The following is a 20,956-nucleotide window of genomic DNA, read 5'->3' on the forward strand; positions in this document are numbered from 1 at the left end:
GATGGAGGTAGGAAACGAAACATAAATACATAAGTTGAGAATCGATCGAGTACATCGAGTACAATCGAGTACATCAACAGTTTTCTTTAATGATTGTTAGCAGAAACAAAATAGCTTTTGATTTATCTTGGTAGTAATCAAACTTGCCCACCGAGTTTCAATAGACAGTAAACATAAGTAGGAAATTATATTCTATTGCTTCAATGCACAAAAGAAAATATGTTTTACTGAATAGAAAAGAAATAATTATTCAATAAAATTAAAAGCTTGCGAGTTTATGGTGCAGCAGACGCTATATCCAAGAAATTGAGACCGGGATTTCCCTCTGCGCGTTATTTCCGCGGAGCTTTCCAAAATTTTCTTTTTTTCCGTAATACATACTCATGAACCAGTTTCCCCAAATCTCATTTGTTCGGATAGACATTCAACCCAGCTGAGCTAAAAATAGAACATTGCCGCACGCAATGCGATGTGTGTTGGTGATGCTTCCTTCGGCAATATTCATCCGACGGCAAGAGACTGAAGCGAATGCGCATGCGTTCCGCGTCTTCCCGCACACCAGCTGCGCTCCCATATGCTGATTGTGTTGGCTATAAGAAGAGCAAGGGAACCCCCTCACAAAGAATAACACCGAGCCTCCCGTCCAGAGCTCCTCCTCGCCGAACAATTCCTCTCCTGGCCCAATCCGTTGCCCGTACAAATGGCCTCTATCCGACGTTTGCACAGCACCCTCTGTTGACCAGCTCCTGAATGTTCCGACGCTCCTCCTGGACGCTGACCAGCCAGCGATCCTACCGAACGTTCCAACCTCCTGATGAATGCCGTCCGCCGCTACCCAAGACTTACGTGGCTGACCCATGATCCCACTGCGCCACGCGACTTATGCGGCCGATCCATGATCCCACTGCGATAACGTCGACGGCCATAACATCCCACTAAGATGGAGAACGGGAATCGTTCCTGGGCCCATAACCTGTTGGCTATAAGAAGAGCAAGGGAACCCCCTCACAAAGAATAAACAAATAGAGTTCCCTCTCTACACCATGGCAGGCTACTGACTGATACTTCTGCCAGCAGCTGCAGTTCTCTTTATTCAACATATGGTATATACAATACATCCATAAAAAACTTTCCTAATCTATACCAAAGAGCAACTACAACTAACCGGCGCCCGCTTCTTATCCATCTTCGATCTACAGCGAAGCGTCGCACACTACCTGATATTCCAACAGTTTGAACGCCACAAAGAATGATGCATGCATATGCGTAAAAATAGAACAAAAGCACGGCTTGCCGCTGATGCTACGATGGTTAAGCCGACCGATCCACAGTGGCGGACAGACAAAACCCAAAACAAATCGTTCTTTCGTGAAGCTGATATTATTTTAATTTTGCACATTTAGTCAATGATAATTCCTCAATTTGTTAATTGTAGTTGGTAAATTTAATTTTTGGTGACTTGGTTCAAGTTGATGGTGTAAAGTATAGATAGTAGAATCTATAGATGAGCGAAAGCATGGCTGAGTCGATTGTTTTGCCCGTGCACACGCGCATATGACGTCACAGCCCTTAACGTTTCCATTGAAATCGTGACGTCATGCTCGTTTGGAGACACGTTTGACAGTTCGTTTGGAGACAGAGGATTTATCTTCGCTCATCTATATATTCCACTATCTATAGTGTAAAGTATCTCCTAAACAAATCTCGCTTAACTTTTCAAAAGGTCCAAAGTAACATTTTTTTCATGATTTAATCTGAATAGTGCAATCAACGTATTTCATGTTAATCTGTTGATTGCAATACTCAAATTAAATCATGAAAAAAATGTTACTTAGGACCTTTTGAAAAGTTAAGCGAGAAATACCTATCCGCGTTTCTCTTATTCAGGCCTCTCAATCGAACGTGTTTTTTTTTATCAGTGTAGAAAACTGCTCGAATGGCAGTTTTGCTCACTTCAGCCCCAGCTTGAGTGCCCAATATTGTGATATAGTTGTATGCGTGCTTCAAATGCGACTAGATGACAGCCCAGTCCAATGTAAACAAAAACATTGACGCGTTTTGGTTTTCTTTATGACCGTTCGGCACAAAAAATGTTAAAATAAATTTAAGTTTTATAGTTTAACTTCAACGAAACTAACCGTTTGGAATGGAGTATCGACCAAACTACATCTGCTTCGATCAGGTATGCCGTATTTGTATGAAAACATGCCCGGATTTGCAGTCAATATTTGGTCATCCCCAAGACATCCCGGATCTGATCCGGCTTCTATCAAAAGTTGAGGTAAAATATTTGATTTTTCAAAAAGAATGTTTATTAATTTTTGTGGATGAATTCCTGTGAAGGTACTGGAGGACGATGAACTTCCAAAGCTTATTTGTGACGAGTGCCTGACATTCGCGGGAAATGCAGCGGAGTTCAGAGAGCGTTGTATTCAATCGGACCGGACGCTACGGGAGTACATCTCGGATAATGGTGACGATCAGAAGCTCTATCTGCTAAAGGAAGAGCCCGGATTTTTGGTTCTGGGAGAGGGTAGTGCCAGCGACGGTGCAGCATTGGGGACGGAGTTCATCAAATGTGAGATTGATGAGTCAAGTAGCGAGAAGCCGGCTGGCGATGGGATCGATGGAAATGATTTTGAGATCGCCGACGGAGTCGACAGTGACGAAGAAAACGAAGATGAAGATCGTGAGGAAGCGGAGGAGGTCAAAATGGAACGACGCATCCAACGACGGCGTAGGACACGAAATACAGCTGTAGAAGATGATTCGGATGACGAACCGTTGATCGTGAAAAGGAAGAAAGGCGAGGAACTTACTTGTACGAAATGCCATGAGAAGTTTAAGAACAGAGCTCATGTCAAATTTCATTTCCAAAGTGACCATGCTGATGAAAAATCTTCCAAGGAAGACAAGTAAGTTTTAAAACCTTTTATACCTAAAAAAATCAAATGCATAAAACCCCTATTCTTGTTAACGGACGAACGGGACTTATGAACAAGAATACGGAGGAATATGCAACTTATGAAGTTAGGCTATCGACACATTCTAGGTTTACAATTCGTAAGATTTAACGAACACTTCAAATACGCTTTGATATTCTGGAGATGTTTTTTTACACTTAAAATATACTTACAGAATCCGACAGTGCTTTTATTGTCCTAAAGCATACTCAAACTATGAGTATCTAAAAATTCATCTGAATTTTCATCCTCGAAATGAGTGGACCTGTCCGATGTGCGACAAGGAGATTAAGAACAAAGGTAAATTTATCGACCATTTGAGGATGCATGCAAATGAACGCCATTATCAGTGTGATATCTGCGAGAAAGATTTCACGTCACACAAGTACATCTCGAATCACATGAAGATGCACAAGCGGAAAGGCGAGAAAAGTGTAAGTTTCGTTAAATATTGAGACAAAATAGAAAATGATAAATCAATCTACTTTTAGAGCAAGTATAACTATGAAGAATCTAGTGAGAGTGAGTGCGATCCTGCGGAGGATGATAAGGAAGAAGATGAAGAAGAAAGTAATCTTTCTGACGGAGAGGAAGCAATTAAGGTAAATTAATGGCACAGCTGTATATCGATAAACTATACCTGAGCATATTTTTTTCAGATCGACTATCAGCTTAACCCTGATGCACCCAATGATTGTCCAGTCTGCTACGAAACATTCGCGAAAATAATATACGTAAAATTCCACCTTCAAAGCGAGCATATTCCATTGGACGAATCTACTCCGAGGTGAGTACAAATAATTGTCGGGGTTCTGCAAACAATCGTACAATCTGGTGCCATTTACGATCAATTGAATCTGCTACACGTCAACGTTAAGCGAGAAAAATAGTTATTTTTCATTGGCGCTTGATGCGATTTGGTCGGACCCCGGCCAATTAGGATTTTGATTTTGAAACTAGTGCAAGTTCATATCAGCTGTGCGCAGTGATGGGCCAAACACAATGGATACGTTTGCGTGCGGGAAAATGTCAAAAAACACGCAAACGTATGCATTGTGTTTGGCCCATTACTGTAAGTGGTGGCTCCCAAATAGCACGTCTGGGTGTTAGGTTGCTTAGTAGATGAATGGTTTTTATTAATCAGTATCGTATAGCATGGCCTGCTTTATTATCCTTACGTATTAGGGTGGCTCAAATTAGTATGGGAAAAACTTTTTTCAATTTTTTTGATGGGCCGCCCTCTTATTCGGTTCTATTTTATGCCTTGATGCTCTGGACAAAATTTCAGCCAAATCGGTCAACGTTTGGGCGGTGCTAAACTCGTTGGAAGTTTATATGCAAAAATGTTTGCAGAAACATCCAAAAACAGTAAATTGCAGCTGGACTACACAACTAACGATGAAGAACTATGATACTCATTCAGATCTTGGAGAATTTAATACATAATGTTATGCAGAAAACCGCAAGAAGATTAGAGTTTGCACGGCTAAGTTATTAGCATTTCACTGAAGTGGGGTTTGAGCAAATTTCGTTTCTTTTACCTTTGAAAAGAAATAAATTCACCCCTACAACACTGCAGTAAAATGCTAATATCTTTGCGTAATAAACTCTAATCTTCTCGCGGTTTTCAGCATGACATTCTGTATTAAATTCTACAAGAACTGAATGAGTATTATGGTTCTTAATAGTAAATTGTGCCTTTGTAGTTCTTCAAATATTCTGGGGTTTGCTTCTTTGACTTAGTTTTTCAAGAGGACCATTGGTCGGTGCTTCCTTCAATTCATTAGCAATACGCGTCTTTGTGGAGCTAGTGACACCTTCATCATTGTATTGACTGGATTGCAAAAGATCAGAAGTTTTGCATGATTGATATGGCGATCAAATCCTACTCCCGTGGATAAATTCTTCAGAATAATACGAGTTCCACTTTTTTAACGACTACATGTGGTTGTGGATTGAAATTTGTCTCCAATTTGTTTCGTTTTCCTAAATTTCTCACAACAACGTGATCTCCAACATCAATTTTGGATTCCTTCGCTCTTCTTTTTGTATCTCCATATAAGGTACACTGGGGTAAGTGGAAAAGGAAAAATCAATAGTGCATGTTTCAATTAGTGTAAAACCAGTTTGAATCAGGGGTCTGCGAAGCGGCCATGTTTCTGATGCCAACATCAAAATCATCGATTAATTTAATACGAAGGCGTAATCATAGTCGTCGGAAAGATGCCATTGAAAATATGTTTTAAATATCATGATATTTTGGCGAAGTAGAGCGCTTGGTGCCGATCGAAGTATGAAAAAATATTATAGGCATCAATATTCTTGTTGAAATACACCTCGCATTCATACTTTCGCACAAGTTCTCGAAAAATAATGAAAAATAATTACGTCTATATGGAAAAAATCAACACGGAATAGGGGTTTGTTTACAAAATAGAATTGTCAGTGGGAAACCCAATTTCAACCGAACAATGGGAAACTCAAAGATGTTGGCTATTGTCAAACGTAGTAGGTGGGATTGGGGGTGCCAGATACCTGGTTTGAATGATCTAAATGCGTTCAATCAAAATGGGCTATCAAAAACAGTCAACTTTGCACCAACTATGCGGTAATTCATACAATTTTGGTCGCTTGAAATTTATGGAAATAGATTTTAAAATAAGGAGGTTTTTTTCCACTTACCATAGTGGGATGGGGTAAGTGGAAAACCCATATTACCTTGAACTTCAGTAGTGATGAGTAGTTATATATAACTAAAATTAATACGATAATTGCTCTGAGTATCTTTTGTGGAATAATGTTATAACGGAATAGATCCTCAAGGAATCCTCGTAATAGCTAGGGGAGGGCTGGTTTTACCTTCTCGAACAGTAAGTGTACGTAAAGTCTATATGTTCGCCCCAAAGATGAACTTTTTAAAGGAAAAATGGGACTTACAGGGTTAGAAAATAATCAACTTAGTTTAACGAATTGAGATGATGTCTGTATGTGCTTATTTGTATGTATGTGTGTGCGCAAATCACGTACAAAATTATCAGCTATTCTTAAGCACTTCTCCTTAACCAATTTGTGCGCAAAAAAAAATTACATTTAACGGCGAAACTTGTTATGAATAAAAATTAATGTGAATTATACAATATATTTACCTATCAGTGCTATTTTTAACTTTCTTATACATTTTTTCATATGTAAAACATGTGAAAAGCATCAATACCGATAGGTTGATTAATCAGGCATTTTCTCATTTATATTAGTCCAATCACCACTGGAATCACAATGATAACAAAGAAGGAACATATTTAGATTCACAGCTATCGAAATAAACCATGGAGGGAAGGAAAAATTGCGTAATTAGAACATTATCCACTTCCCCCGCAGTGTTTTATACCTGGGGTAAGTGTAAAATCTTTGAAATATTTGCGTTCTTGGTACAATTCATTTTTCATTTATTTAGTTAACATCTAAACAGATAACACTGAATCAACAATTTGACGCCACAATGCACGGTTCGAGGCCGCATCTCTCCATCCTCGGATACGCCCCACGCTCGCCAAGTCGTTCTGCACCTGGTCTGCCCATCTCGCTCGCTGCGCTCCACGCCGTCTCGTACCTGCCGGATCGGAAGCGAACACCATCTTTGCAGGGTTGCTGTCCGACATTCTTGCAACATGTCCTGCCCATCGTACCCTTCCGGCTTTAGCTACCTTCTGGATACTGGGTTCGCCGTAGAGCTCGGGCGAGCTCATGGTTTATTCTTCGCCGCCACACACCGTCTTCTTGCACACCGCCAAAGATGGTCCTAAGCACCCGTCTCTCGAATACTCCGAGTGCTTGCAAGTCCTCCTCGAGCATTGTCCATGTTTCATGTCCGTAGAGGACAACCGGTCTTATAAGCGTCTTGTACATGACACATTTGGTGCGGTGGCGAATCTTTTTCGACCGCAGTTTCTTCTGGAGCCCGTAGTAGGCCCGACTTCCACAGATGATGCGCCTTCGTATTTCACGACTAACGTTGTTGTCAGACGTTAGCAAGGATCCGAGGTAGACGAATTCCTCGACCACCTCGAAGGTATCCCCGTCTATCGTAACACTGCTTCCCAGGCGGGCCCTGTCGCGCTCGGTTCCGCCCACAAGCATGTACTTTGTATTTGACGCATTCACCACCAGTCCAACTTTTGTTGCTTCACGTTTCAGGCGGGTGTACAGTTCTGCCACCTTTGCAAATGTTCGGCCGATAATGTCCATGTCATCCGCGAAGCAAATAAATTGACTGGATCTGTTGAAAATCGTACCCCGGCTGTTACGCCCGGCTCTCCGCATGACACCTTCTAGCGCAATGTTGAACAACAGGCACGAAAGTCCATCACCTTGTCTTAGTCCCCGGCGCGATTCGAACGAACTGGAGTGTTCGCCCGAAATCTTCACACAGTTTTGCACACCATCCACCGTTGCTTTGATCAGTCTGGTAAGCTTCCCAGGGCAGCTGTTCTCGTCCATAATTTTCCATAGCTCTACGCGGTCTATACTGTCGTATGCCGCCTTGAAATCAACGAACAGATGGTGTGTTGGGACCTGGTATTCACGGCATTTTTGAAGGATTTGCCATACAGTAAAGATTTGGTCCGTTGTCGAGCGGCCGTCAACGAAGCCGGCTTGATAACTTCCCACGAACTCGTTCACTAATGGTGACAGACGACGGAAGATGATCTGGGATATCACTTTGTAGGCGGCATTAACACCCAAAAGGCCAAGCTCTTTGAGAAAGCGATTTTTGATTTTGAAAAAATCATAACTTTTTTATTTTTAGTCCAATCTTGATGAAATTTTGACACAAGGTCCAATTTTTATTCTAGTTTTGGCTGCACACTGAGTTTTTCGGAATTTCTGGATGGTTCCGGAATTATTCCAGATTCCCTTGGGGTACCAGCAAACTGGTGTTTGGGGTATTTCGCCAGTTACTCAATTTTTCTCCATGGAACCCATATCAAACAGTATAAAACAATATTGCCACACTAATAACGAGTCTCATAGCGATTTTTCCGAAAGTAAGTCTTCCATACGGACATCCCCAGGAAGCTTCCAAATGTCCCCAGGGAACCTGTAATGGGGACAATTTCGATTTTGCTCCGAAACATGTCGTGCGACGGCTCTTTCTTCACAATTTTTCATGAATATACTCGATGTTGTTATAAAAGTGGTCTATGGCCAGTTTGGCCACTCTTGTGACGCCCGGAATGCCCCCAGGGAACCTGTAAAGAGGACAATTTCGATTTTGCTCCAAAACATGTCGTGCGACGGCTCTTTCTTCACAATTTTTCATGAATATACTCGCTGTTGTTATAAAAGTGGTCTATGGTCAATTTGGCCACTCTTGTGACGCCCGGAATGCCCCCAGGGAACCTGTAAAGGGGACAATTTCGATTTTGCTCCTAAACATGTCGTGCGACGGCTCTTTCTTCACAATTTTTCATGAATATACTCGATGTTGTTAGAAAAGTGGTCTATGGTCAGTTTGGCCACTCTTGTGACGCCCGGAATGCCCCCAGGGAACCTGTAAAGAGGACAATTTCGATTTTGCTCCGAAACATGTCGTGCGACGGCTCTTTCTTCACAATTTTTCATGAATATACTCGATGTTGTTATAAAAGTGGTCTATGGCCAGTTTGGCCACTCTTGTGACGCCCGGAATGCCCCCAGGGAACCTGTAAAGGGGACAATTTCGATTTTGCTCCAAAACATGTCGTGCGACGGCTCTTTCTTCACAATTTTTCATGAATATACTCGCTATTGTTATAAAAGGGGTCTATGGTCAGTTTGGCCACTCTTGTGACGCCCGGAATGTCCCCAGGGAACCTGTAAAGGGGACAATTTCGATTTTGCTCCAAAACATGTCGTGTGACGACTCTTTCTTCACAATTTTTCATGAATATACTCGCTGTTGTTATAAAAGTGGTCGAGGGACGATAATTGGTATCACTCCTTGCAGCAGCTTACGTATTTGTGTATAGCATTAACCTATCAATCATCTCCTCGTCGAAAAACTCCATAAATGCTTTTTTAGGTGAACTTATTTTATTTAAACTTAGATTGAAACTTTTGTCACGTTCAAGTTTTGCATCATTTTTACGAACTTTGGAAAGTCGCTTTGTTGACCACTTAAAATCTCCTGATTTGTTAAAAATGTCGTTTCATCCTCTTCGTATGCAGACGGATGCTCTTCAAAAAGCTCTTCGTCGCTGTTCAGATCACAGACGAATTCGTCGAAATCAGAATGCACATTGACTAGATCCGTCTCCAATAAGCTCTACATTTTTACAACAGGTCAATCTCAATATCGCTTGACAACTGGATTTGAAAATTTTATCGATACGAAGAAAAGTAAGATTTAAAATTCAGATATAAACAAGCCCTTTGCATCTATATACTGTCGCAACCGGCTTCTATTTGCAAAAGGTTGTAAATGATATATCACCGAATACTTTGTGTTTCATCGATGCCCACATAATACAATACAATGGGATTATAGAATTCCAAGAATTTTGACGATGACAGTCATTGATTTTGATGCGGCACCAGTCAAAAAAAGGAATAAATAGAAACAGGCTATAATTCACGCTTGACATCGTGAGTATATATGAAAGCAAGTAGAATTACGGAGTAAAATCACAGCCAATGGCTGATTATTTCATAGTTACAAGTGATGGGAGTTATGAATAAGTAATGAAGCATTCTGTCATTTCTACCTGATATTCCGTATATTGTCCCTTACGATATCCTACTAGCCCTTCGCTGCTTGCAGTAGCCTCGGAGTAATCTAAATGTGCACACATAGAAATAGTTTTAAGAACTAGTGAAGCTGTGTTGAAGTCGGAGGAAAAGTAAATTTTCAACCAGGACTTAGGAGCTGTTCACAAATTACGTAACGCAAAATCCGAGTTTTTTACCCCCTCCCTCCCCCTCGTAACAAAAAGTAACAATTTTGGTACCCCCTCCCTCTCCACTTAACGCGTAACTGTAAAAATTTTAAAGGCAGTTTTTTTTCCTTCTCTGAAGGATTTGGGTTTTGGTATTTTTTTTAACACTGTTAGAATAGGGACGGCACATGATCAAAAATCAAGGATATCAAGAATGCAGCTAGTAGAAACGAAAATAGAATTTGCGATCATAACCATTTAGATAGTTTTGTGGAATTGTGGTGTCGAGAAATACAACGTCCTTTTAGTATTTTTACACATATCAGTCCCGCTATGTCGCCAATATACGATAACGATAAACAGCAATTACTTCAATCAGTGATTAAAAAATAGACTTTCAAATAAATTTTCATTCGCGTTATGCGTAACATTTGGTAGCACCCGCCCCCTCTCCCACCTTTTAGTGTAACAAAGTATAACGCAAGTTGGACCCCCCCCCCAAAGCGTTACGTAATTTGAGAACAGACCCTTACTGCGGAATCTGAGAAGCAGAATTATGATGTTTCAGATATTCAAGAAAAAAACAGAACTGTGTGAAAGTTTATTGAAAATAATGATGGCATTCATACATACATATATTTGTTTCCCTTAGCACGGTAATCACTTTGACGTAGTGTGTTACGTTTTACGATATATCGTATTTAGTCCTCGTTACCAACAGCAGTCTCAGAAATAAAACATAATTAATGTTACTCTGCAGATAATTGAAAGACTCGAATTTCGAATCCCGTTGGAGGATAAACTGCTTGCAACGGAAGCACCAACTAGTTAAAAAAAACTCGATGCCCGTATCCGCTGAACTGACTGCTGGAAAATCGAGTTGGGGGTACGTACTAACTTTTCATGAACTTGAACATATTATTACAGCATTTGTTTTTCAGTCTATGTTACATATTACAGAATATTGTGTATTTGGACAACATATTTAATTCCTGTGAGTCTTTTTCAAATAAATTATGTACTTGTGAGGACATTATTTCTACAGGTTTTATCGCCTTAGCTGATTTTTAGTCTACAGCTGGAAGGTTCGAATAAAATCGATTTGTCGAGTATCGCGTATTTGTGCGCCCTCATGCAGCATGAAAAGATAAATCTCAATAGCGAGAAATTTTTGACAACAGTTGTAACTAAGTAACTGCAAAATATGTTTGCTCATGGGAATATTTTCAAAACACCCCTTCACTCGCTTGAGATCAAAAAGACGACTCTTTCAGCAGCACCCAGGCCTATAGTTCATTTTTTTTCAGTAGCAGACTTGACACGAGAAATTGTTTTTTTTGCCATAGCACTTTTCGCCTCAGCCATTTAAATGTTCCTTGGGAGCCTTCCGGGTGTCCCAAGAATGGCCAAACTGTCCAATGACCATTTTTGTAAGAACAGCGAGTATATTCTTAACAAATTGTGAAGAAAGAGTCGTCGCGTGTTATATTTCGGAGCAAAATCGAAATTATCCCCTTTACAGGTTTCTTGGGGGTATTCCGGGCGTCACAAGAGTGGCCATACTGACCATAGACCACTTTTATAACAACAGCGAGTATATTCTTAAAAAATTGTGAAGAAAGAGCCGTCACACGACATGTTTCTGAGCAAAATCAAAATTGTCCCCTTTAAAGGTTCCCTGGGGGCATTCCGGGCATCACAAGAGTGGTCAAACTGACCATAGACCACTTTTATAACATCAGCGAGTATATTCATGGAAAATTGTGAAGAAAGAGCCGTCACACGACATGTTTTGGAGCAAAATCGAAATTGTCCCCTTTACAGGTTCCTTGGGGGTATTCTGGGCGTCACGAGAGTAGCCAAACTGACCAATGGCCACTTTTATAACAACAGCGAGTATACTCATGAAAAATTGTGAAGAAAGAGACGTCGCACGACATGTTTCGGAGCAAAATCGAAATTGTCCCCATTACAGGTTCCCTGGGGACATTTGGAAGCTTCCTGGGGATGTCCGTATGGAAGACTTACTTTCGGAAAAATCGCTATGAGACTCGTTATTAGTGTGGCAATATTGTTTTATACTGTTTGATATGGGTTCCATGGAGAAAAATTGAGTAACTGGCGAAATACCCCAAACACCAGTTTGCTGGTACCCCAAGGGAATCTGGAATAATTCCGGAACCATCCAGAAATTCCGAAAAGCCAAAACTAGACCTTGTGTCAAAATTTCATCAAGATTGGACAAAAAATAAAAAAGTTATGATTTTTTCAAAATCAAAAATCGCTTTCTCAAAGAGCTTGGCCTTTTGGGTGTTAATTAGGTCAGATGTGCTTTCGGGTTTCGGTTGATTTAAAATTCTACTTATATACTATACTAGCTTTATGTACCCGGCCTTGCTCGGAATTGCCAGTTTGGTTTGCAGTTTTCTTTTACAATCGGAAAATGATACAACCAATTGGTCAACAGGGTAATTGTGTTTACTTATTCATACTTTATCATTTGATTAAAAGAAGGCCTTTGGAAACATTGACTGATTTTGAAGAAGGGATTATTCCGGACAAACGTCTATTTCTAAAGAAGGAAAAACATCCATCGATGCCATATTCCGGGCAACGCATATTTTTAAAGAAGGGATTACACCCACCATTGCCTTATTCCGGGCGAATGCCTACTTTTAAAGAAGCAATCACATCCACCATTCCGGAGGAAACACATTAATCATTGCTTTTCACTGGGCATACCATTATTCCGATGAACAACAATTATCATTGTTTTATACCCAGCAAATGCTTGCTTTCTATGCAAGATTTTTTCTGATGCTGTTTTCGGAGCATTGTACAATGTCAAAGAACCTCGGATGTACTAAATAAGAGGGATTTTAAATTAAGTCGTTTTCTAAACAATACCCAATCCCAATACCCCCCATTCCAAAAGTCCTTTCCAGCCTCTCTATAATAGTTTCCTTTGGGTAGAGATTACGTGTTTACGTGTTTGGTTTGGATTGACCTATGCGATAAAAAGGTATACTAAACTGTTCGCTTAATAAATATACCCTCTCTCTCATTTAGCTATGGCACTCCTACCCAGTCTGATATAGTCTTCTTTAGACAGATAATATGGATTCCAAATTTTATGGACATCGATAAATGGGTTCAGAAGTCATGCTGAATTGATCGATAACTAAACAATACCCCTTTCACACACCCTCCCCCTTTAGAAATGACTTAACCACATCCACTAAAATCGCTTCCTTAGGACAGACAATATTTGATACAAATTTGGTTCAAATCGGTCATGAAGCTCAGGATTTACATTGGGTTGATCGATTGCTAAACAATACCCCTTCCCCATACCCTCCCTCTTTTGTAAAGAGCATCCCTAACCTTCTATCTTCGTCTCCTTATGATAAAGAATTTGTGTTCCAAATTTGTTTGAAATCGGCCAAGGGGTTCAGAATTTACACTAAGTTGCTCGATATCTAAGAAATACACCTCCCCCCACACCCTCCCCCTTTTCCAAAGAGCATGCTTAATCCCCTATCGTCTCCCTAAAATAAAGAATTTGTGTTCTAAATTTGGTTGAAATCGGCCCAGGGGTTCAGAATTTACACTGAGTTGATCGATAACTAAGCACTACCCCTCCCCCCACACCCTCCCCCTTTCCAAAGAGCATGCTTAGCCCCCCTATCGTCCCCTTCTTAAGATAAAGAATTAGTGTTCCAAATTTGGTTGAAATCGGCCAAGGGGTTCAGAATGTACACTGCGTTGATCGATAACTAAGTAATACAACTCCCCCCACACCCTCCCCCTTTTACAAAGAGCATGCTCAAGCCCCCTATCGTCCCCTCTGTAACATAAAGAATTTGTGTTTCAAATTTGGTTGAAATCGTCCAAGAGGTTCAGAATTAACACTGAGTTGATCGATAACTAAGCAATACCCCTCCCTCCATACCCTCCCCCTTTTCCAAAGAGCATGCTCAACCCCCCTATCATCCCCTCCTTAAGATAAAGAATTTGTGTATTAAATTTGGTTGAAATCGGCCAAGGGGTTCAGAATTTACACTGAGTTGATCGATAACTACGCAATACCCCTTCCCCCACTCCCCCCCCCCTTTTCCCTAGGGCATACTTAACCTATCGTCGTCTCCTTAAGATGAAGAATGTGTGTTCTAAATTTGGTTAAAATCGGTAAATGGGTTCAGAAGTTATGCTGGAACATACATACAAACATACATACAAACATTGAGTTTTATATATAAAGAAGAAGAAGAAGAAGAAGAAAAGAAGAAAGATAGATGATTGTACTTTAAAAAAATATCATTTTTTCCAATCTAGCGGTACTTATCAAGCTATATCTTAACATTTTGACGTGTTAGAGCATATCTGAAGACAGATTCGGATTCAGCAACCCGAAATCTATTAGAGACTTTTCATTTTGTTCTGATGATATGCAAACGGTAGAATTTTGTTCCCCTGTGTAATTAATAGTAAAGTTGTTTTATGATCAATTCAAAATTCATCAAAATATTCACAAATGATTGATACTTTTTAGGGTTCATCTTTGCATAACGTGTAAGAAGAGCTACATGACATTCGACCATCTTGTGAGCCATATGAAGTTACATGATGTGAAGATTTGGAGCTGTCCGGAGTGTAAGAAGCAGTTCCGTCGACTGGACAAGTACAAGGACCACCAGAAAATACACCAAAACGACCGAACCTTCCTGTGCGTGTATTGCGGTAAAGATTTCCCAACGACGAAGTACATGAACCGTCACCTGCAGACTCACGTAAAGGAGAAGGTCCAGAAACCGGAAGAGGTATGTTGTATCCAACATGTGTTTATTATTTCGATAGAACAATGGTTAATAAATTTTCTTTTGAGAAGTTTGAATGCGAGGTTTGCGGCAAGAAAATGAAATATAAATCCAACTACACCAATCACATGAAAACGCACGGGCCGCAACATTCCAAGCCAATCAAGGAGGATCCGGACTCGCCGCCCAAGAAAATATACTTGTGCAGTATATGCGGTCGCAATTGTGGTTCTTCCAGCAATCTGACGGTGCACATGCGCCGGCATAATGGGCAGGCGATTTGCGCCTGTTCGGTTTGCGGTAAAGGGTATCCACGTAAAGCTGATTTGGTTATGCACATGCGAAGGCATACAGGTATTACACGGATTGTTTTAGTTTGCTCATAACCATTGTGATCATTTGTGATTATGTTCAGGTGAAAAACCATACGAGTGTCCAACTTGTGGTCGAGGTTTCGCAAGGAGAGACAAACTACGGATACACATTCGAACGCATACCGGGGAGAAACCTTATGCCTGTCCATGTGGAAGGGCTTATGCTCAGGTATGTACTATCTTAGTCCTTCTATTTTAGTGAACGATAGTGAATGCAGCGTCGATTTGAAAAATCCTTTCATATGTGTGCGCAAAGTTGATCGAAAGCTTGAAACTAACTGAACTGTGTATACTTTTGTCATGAATGATCTAATTAATAAGCATAAACTTATCCTTAAATCCAAAATATCACAAATCACTTAGAAAAACGATCTCAAAACCCATCAAAAGCGTAACACGTGTGGTCAAAACTTTGACATCACCAAATTGATGGCACCCTATCAGACTTCGATCTGCGTTAGAGATCCACCCTCTCCGCAGCCACCTCCGCCACCAAGGGAAACCCCTGCGGTACCACGAGCTCCCTTGCTAAATTCTTCGTCAATTCAGCCATTCAACAACACGAACGCAAACACCGCATATCCGACCATTGCTCAACCATTAGTAAGTGGGACCACGGTCGGAGCTCCCAGTTTGTCCAGTGTTGCCCCATCACCGCATCACGATATGAACCGGATGGCTGACTCGGTTCCGAATAGTCCCGTCGATCTGATGACCCATCGGCACCCGTTTGCACCGTTTCCCGGTGGAGGTGGCAACGTTGGCAGTATGATGTCGAATTATCACTACCAACAGCCCAAGGTGGATCTTGATATGTGCAATCAGTAATAGATGGGACTTTGGCGATGAGAGTTGTTGTGGAGATTATTTTAGTGATTTTATTTATATGACTGCCGTACGATTTATAAGCAATAAAGTTGCTGTATCAAAGATGACGAACATTCTTACTGATGACATCCTTTCTTTGTTTATTTGTTTATTGGCTTAATTTCCGCTGGTTAATTCTGAGTAGTCTTCGTAATGTTCTAAACACCGTCTAGCTTACTCACAGCGACATTATCAGCGTCGATCGCTCTTATAGAAATCTTGATGATTAGATCAAATTTGTCCCCCCCTCAGCCCTCCACCTCTCAGCCTCGCGTGTCATCTACTGCATCTGTTCCATCCACCAGTGGTGTATCTAGCAGCTACGTACCGACGGCTCTACTTGGGAATGTTCGTAGTGTCCCCTTGACCGTTTTGTTGCAAACCGCCGTGGTAAAGATTGCTGATAATAATGGATATGCTGTATTAGACTGGCCCAAAATGCATGAAATCCTGAATTTCAAACCTTGCACCCTTAAATGACAGTTTGGGGGTCCCAGAAGCTCCCCTGAAAATTTCAGCTCATTCGGTCCAGTGGTTGGCGTGCGCAAATGGCTCAAAGTTTGTATGGGAAAAGTGATCCAAATGTATGGAGAAACACAACCGTTTCAGTTTTTGAAGACCGGATGTAAATCCCTTTGAAATTGGCCAAGTTATAAGCATCCAAAGTCGAGGGTGTCCCAGTGGTGTTTAAAATGAGAGCAACGTACCACCGACCATTGGGGCGGCGATGCAGGCGTATTCGGTGCCGTGCGAAATTAAATGCATGATTATCACGCAATCTAGCGAATTTTTTTTTTAGTAGAAAAACACATCGGGGATATTGTTCGATGTTTAATCTCGCAATTTTCTGGCGTCGTTTTATCTTCGAGCTAACACGCTAAAAAAATTACTCAAAATTGACATAAATTGAAGAACTCAAAATTTGGTCAAGTTTGGTTTATGCTATAGTTTAGAGTACAATTTTCGAAGTTTGAATGTAAATACACGAAATAACTTGTCATAAGACGAGTTTATACAATCCCATTGAATTCCACCACTTAATTGTATCTTGACAGATACGTATTTCGACCTCAACAGCGTATAATAATTTATCTAGGTACTTATCTAGTTACGTTTACTACGGTTCTACGGTAAGAACCGTAGTAAATGTAACTAGATAAGTACCTAGATAAATTATTATACCTACGCATAGTATAAGTAGTGTCAGCTGCGATCATTTTATTCAAGTCGAATGTCAAGTCCGCAAGAAAAATGTGCTTCTTGCTTTTGTGAAGTGATATTTGATCGTACAAGTGGAATACATAAAACGGATTCAAAATCTAAGGAAGAATTAAGTATGGAACTTGTTGTCCCAATTGAAAGTTTTAAAGGTGTAAAATCACCTTCATACGGTGATGTGCTTGGTCGGATGCTTTTTATAATGGAAAATCAACACTTGAGTATAAAACCAACTGCTAAAACTGTAGTAACTGAACTCAATTTTTTGGGAGAAATATAGAATTCCTATAATGCAACACTACAATGCTGTGTTGTTAAGCTCCTAAAATTATTTAACAAAATGCGAGCAATTATCAAAAAATCTTCTCACGCAGGAGATAAGGGAAGATCCATTTATTACGTAACGCAAAAATTGAGCATTATGTCACACTTTTTGTATGAAACGTCTGAAAATTTTCTATGGATCGTCACACTTTGGCCAACCCCCCCTCCCCCCTCAAAGCGTTACGTAATTTGTGGACGCTCCCTAAACAGAAAGAGCAAGAGTCTAGTTTCATTAATAATTTGGATCGATTGTTTGACATTGCTCGACAAATGCATTAAATTTGATTAAAAACGATAAAAATAAACAGTTCCTTATTCTGCAAAAGGAAGTTGGAAGGTCTAGATCTAGAAAAATCTAAGAAGAACCAACAACGGAACCAGAGCCTTCCTTGGAATCTCAATCAGCTACCAGCGTTTTTACTATTGATGGAGGAGGTAAGAATATAATCAAATAAGATGGTAACTTCTACTATATGTCAATATTTTTATGTCTTGCTTCCAGATGAGAAACCCTCCACTAGTAGAGCGTTTTCCGAGCGAAGTAAATCAAAAATAATGACTCCTATACTAGCTGCCACCCTAGATCGTATTGGACTAAGCGACCGAAATGCAATGTATGTTATTTCTGCGGTTTTAACAAGTGCTGGACTAAACTTAGGTAAGTTCTCCTTAACAGTACTTTTATTGTATTGTTCTTTCTCCTTGAGTTTAATTTTATTATATTGATAGTATCTTGTAACTAAAACAAAATCTTTATCAATTTTTCAGACGATTATACCGTTAGCAGACAAACAATCTCAAGGGCCCGTGCAGAATATCGCGAAGAGATTGCTCAAAATATCCAAAGCAATTTTGATCTAAATGGACCACTTGTTGTACATTGGGATGAAAAGCTGCTTCAAGATCTCACAGGTAATATATTTGAATATTTTTTATAGCATTGAAATGTGTTATTCTGTGTTATGATTTTTGGATATCTTCTAACTAAGCATGATTTGAAGTAATCGATAGGTTTTTTTGTTATTTAAAATTTCTTTACTACAATTTTAGATTACATTTGGTAATATTTGTATTTTTTTTTCAAAGAAGCTATTTGTAACATATTTTTAACTTTTTTTTAAAGAATCTATCTGATTTTTTTTCTTTTGAGGTACCGACAAAGTAGAAAGATTGCCAGTTTTGGTATCTTCTGGAGCAAATGTTCAGCTCACGGTGTCTCTATGGGGAAACATTATTTTACAAAAATCAGTATCTCTGAAACACCCACCACGTGAAAGTAGATGCTCTCCTCTTTCATATAGTGGGTGAACTAAAATGTTCTATCGGGGGATCTAGAACAATTTTTATTTTTTTCACTATTTTTGGTGCAAACTCCATAGAAATCTCAAATGATAGCCGATTTAACCCCCCCAAAAATGTATGGAAAAATGACCCCCGATAGAACATTTTAAAAATGCACTTACGTGAAAAAGGAAAACCTATACTTTCGTGTAGTGAGTGTTTTAGAGATACTGATTTTTTGAAAATAAGCCTCTTCGGACAAACACACCGTGAGCTGCTTGGAGTCCCAAAATTGTCTTCTGGAACTGGTGAAAGACAGGCAAACGAAGTTTGCAAATTGATGAATGCATAGGAACTAAGCGATTGCATCTGTGCAATGGGATTTGATACAACAGCAGCAAATACAGGAATCAAAAAAGGCGCTTGTACCCTAATCGAGAAGCGGATTGGCAGAGATCTTTTATGGCTGGCGTGTAGGCATCATATTGCCGAAGTTTTGATGACAGCAGCTTGGGAAAAACTATTTCCTTCAAAAGGCCCTTCTTCAAGTATTTTTATAAAATTTAAATCGGCATGGCCTAGTATGGATCAATCCTTTGATGAAAATATGGTAGACGAAAACATTATTGAGATCTTTGGTGATGAAACACAACATTTGATTGAATTTTTGAAAAACCAACTCAATATTCAACAGCAACGACAAGACTATAAAGAGTTGCTAAATTTATCTTTAGCATTTCTTGGTGTGAAAAGAATTAAATTTTCGCCACCAGGAGCACATAGCAATGCTAGATGGATGGCGAAAGCAATATATTGTCTTAAAATATGGCTGTTTAGAGGCCAATTTGACATGACCGATGATGAAAGGCGAAAAATTCCAGTAATGTGTGCTTTTATTTTACGAGTTTACATTTGGTCTTGGTTTAAAGATCCTTTACCCTCATCAGCAGCACGAAATGATCTGGCAAAAAAATTGATAACTTTACGAAATGCTTTCCCTGATCAATCAATAAATGTGTATATGGCTGCGGCTTCAAGATTTGCAAATCATCTACAGTCAAACCTCCATGAGTTGATGTTGAAGGGACTATCGACTCATGGAAATATCGAGATGTGGTATATAAAATCTTTGGAAAACTGTTTGTAGGAACCGTCATAGTTACCCAGAAAATTGATATTTTGATATAGAATAATTTGCTTCCGTGAGTCGATATCGAGTCAGGGAACATCGACTCATGGAGGTTTGACTGTATTGTACTTGAGTGAAGAACTAGTCGCTCTGGCTTTTTTCGACCCAGAAATATCTACTGATGAGAGAAAAGAAATGGCACACAATTTAAAATCTTGTAAGGGTGATGAAGTAAGAAAAATAAAATTGAAAGTATCTACGATCGATAAGTTCTCAAAATACGATGATTTTTTTTGAAATTTCTGGAATATCTGCAAATTTTCTCAAAGAAGATCCTAGTATATGGGATGAATTGGAAGAATTTGTTGAAAGTAGAAATAAAATTAATTCATTTTTGGTAGTGAATGACTGTGCTGAAAGAGGAGTTAAACTAGTTCAAGATTTTTGTGGAAAACTGACAAAAAATGAAGAACAGCTTCAATATCTTCTCAAAGTTGTTCAGCAGCATAGACAAAATTTTCCAGGTTGCACTCGCTCTGTTATAAAGGAAGGCCTAGCAGTTGAAATAAATTATTAATATAGGTATAAGTGTTGTTTGTTGATAACTTTGTAGTTTTATACAGTTAATAAATTATGCTATAAACATTAAAACTGGTGTTTGAAAAATATATAACTTATATAATATCCCAGGTCACTCTGTCTTTCTGTCATTCTGTCCCTCTGTCTGTAACGATTATATCATATCGTTCTAAAATTGATGCAACGGGCATCACGATGTCCGAAAACAACTCGTTACAAATATTTCATGAATTTTGTCTCCCCTTAAAAACTCGTTGGCTTCAGTGGTAGGTCACCCCCTCCCTCTCTAGCTACACTACTGTACAGAGCACGGAAAGTATTTACCAATCGGATAAAAATTCGCGAGATTGCGTGATAATCATGCATTTAATTTCGCACGGCACCGAATACGCCTGCATCGCCGCCGCAATGGTCGGTGGTACGTTGCTCTCATTTTAAACACCCCTGGGGGACACGCTCGACACCCTCGACTTTGGATGCTTATAACTTG

The 20,956-nt window shown here is 39.7% G+C and overlaps 1 protein-coding gene across 2 annotated transcripts in view; it reads left to right on the forward strand.

Moving 5' to 3' along the window:
• Positions 1 to 2,020: 2,020 nt before the first annotated feature.
• The window catches only part of LOC134216337 (zinc finger protein 260-like), a 122,210-nt gene continuing 103,274 nt past the window's right edge, over positions 2,021 to 20,956 (forward strand). Inside the window, exons 1-9 of one of the 2 annotated variants that reach the window (XM_062695249.1) lie at positions 2,022 to 2,281; positions 2,344 to 2,915; positions 3,139 to 3,397; positions 3,455 to 3,565; positions 3,623 to 3,750; positions 14,430 to 14,697; positions 14,766 to 15,048; positions 15,110 to 15,237; positions 15,432 to 15,998. In XM_062695249.1, the coding sequence (XP_062551233.1) occupies positions 2,147 to 2,281; positions 2,344 to 2,915; positions 3,139 to 3,397; positions 3,455 to 3,565; positions 3,623 to 3,750; positions 14,430 to 14,697; positions 14,766 to 15,048; positions 15,110 to 15,237; positions 15,432 to 15,896 (2,349 nt within the window). In that variant the 5' untranslated portion in view covers positions 2,022 to 2,146 and the 3' untranslated portion in view covers positions 15,897 to 15,998. Of the gene's footprint in view, positions 2,282 to 2,343; positions 2,916 to 3,138; positions 3,398 to 3,454; positions 3,566 to 3,622; positions 3,751 to 14,429; positions 14,698 to 14,765; positions 15,049 to 15,109; positions 15,238 to 15,431; positions 15,999 to 20,956 lie in introns of those variants that run through there. The other variant, XM_062695250.1, reaches the window with a different exon arrangement.

The sequence above is a fragment of the Armigeres subalbatus genome, chromosome 2 (assembly GCF_024139115.2).
Source record: "Armigeres subalbatus isolate Guangzhou_Male chromosome 2, GZ_Asu_2, whole genome shotgun sequence".
NCBI lineage: Eukaryota > Metazoa > Arthropoda > Insecta > Diptera > Culicidae > Armigeres > Armigeres subalbatus.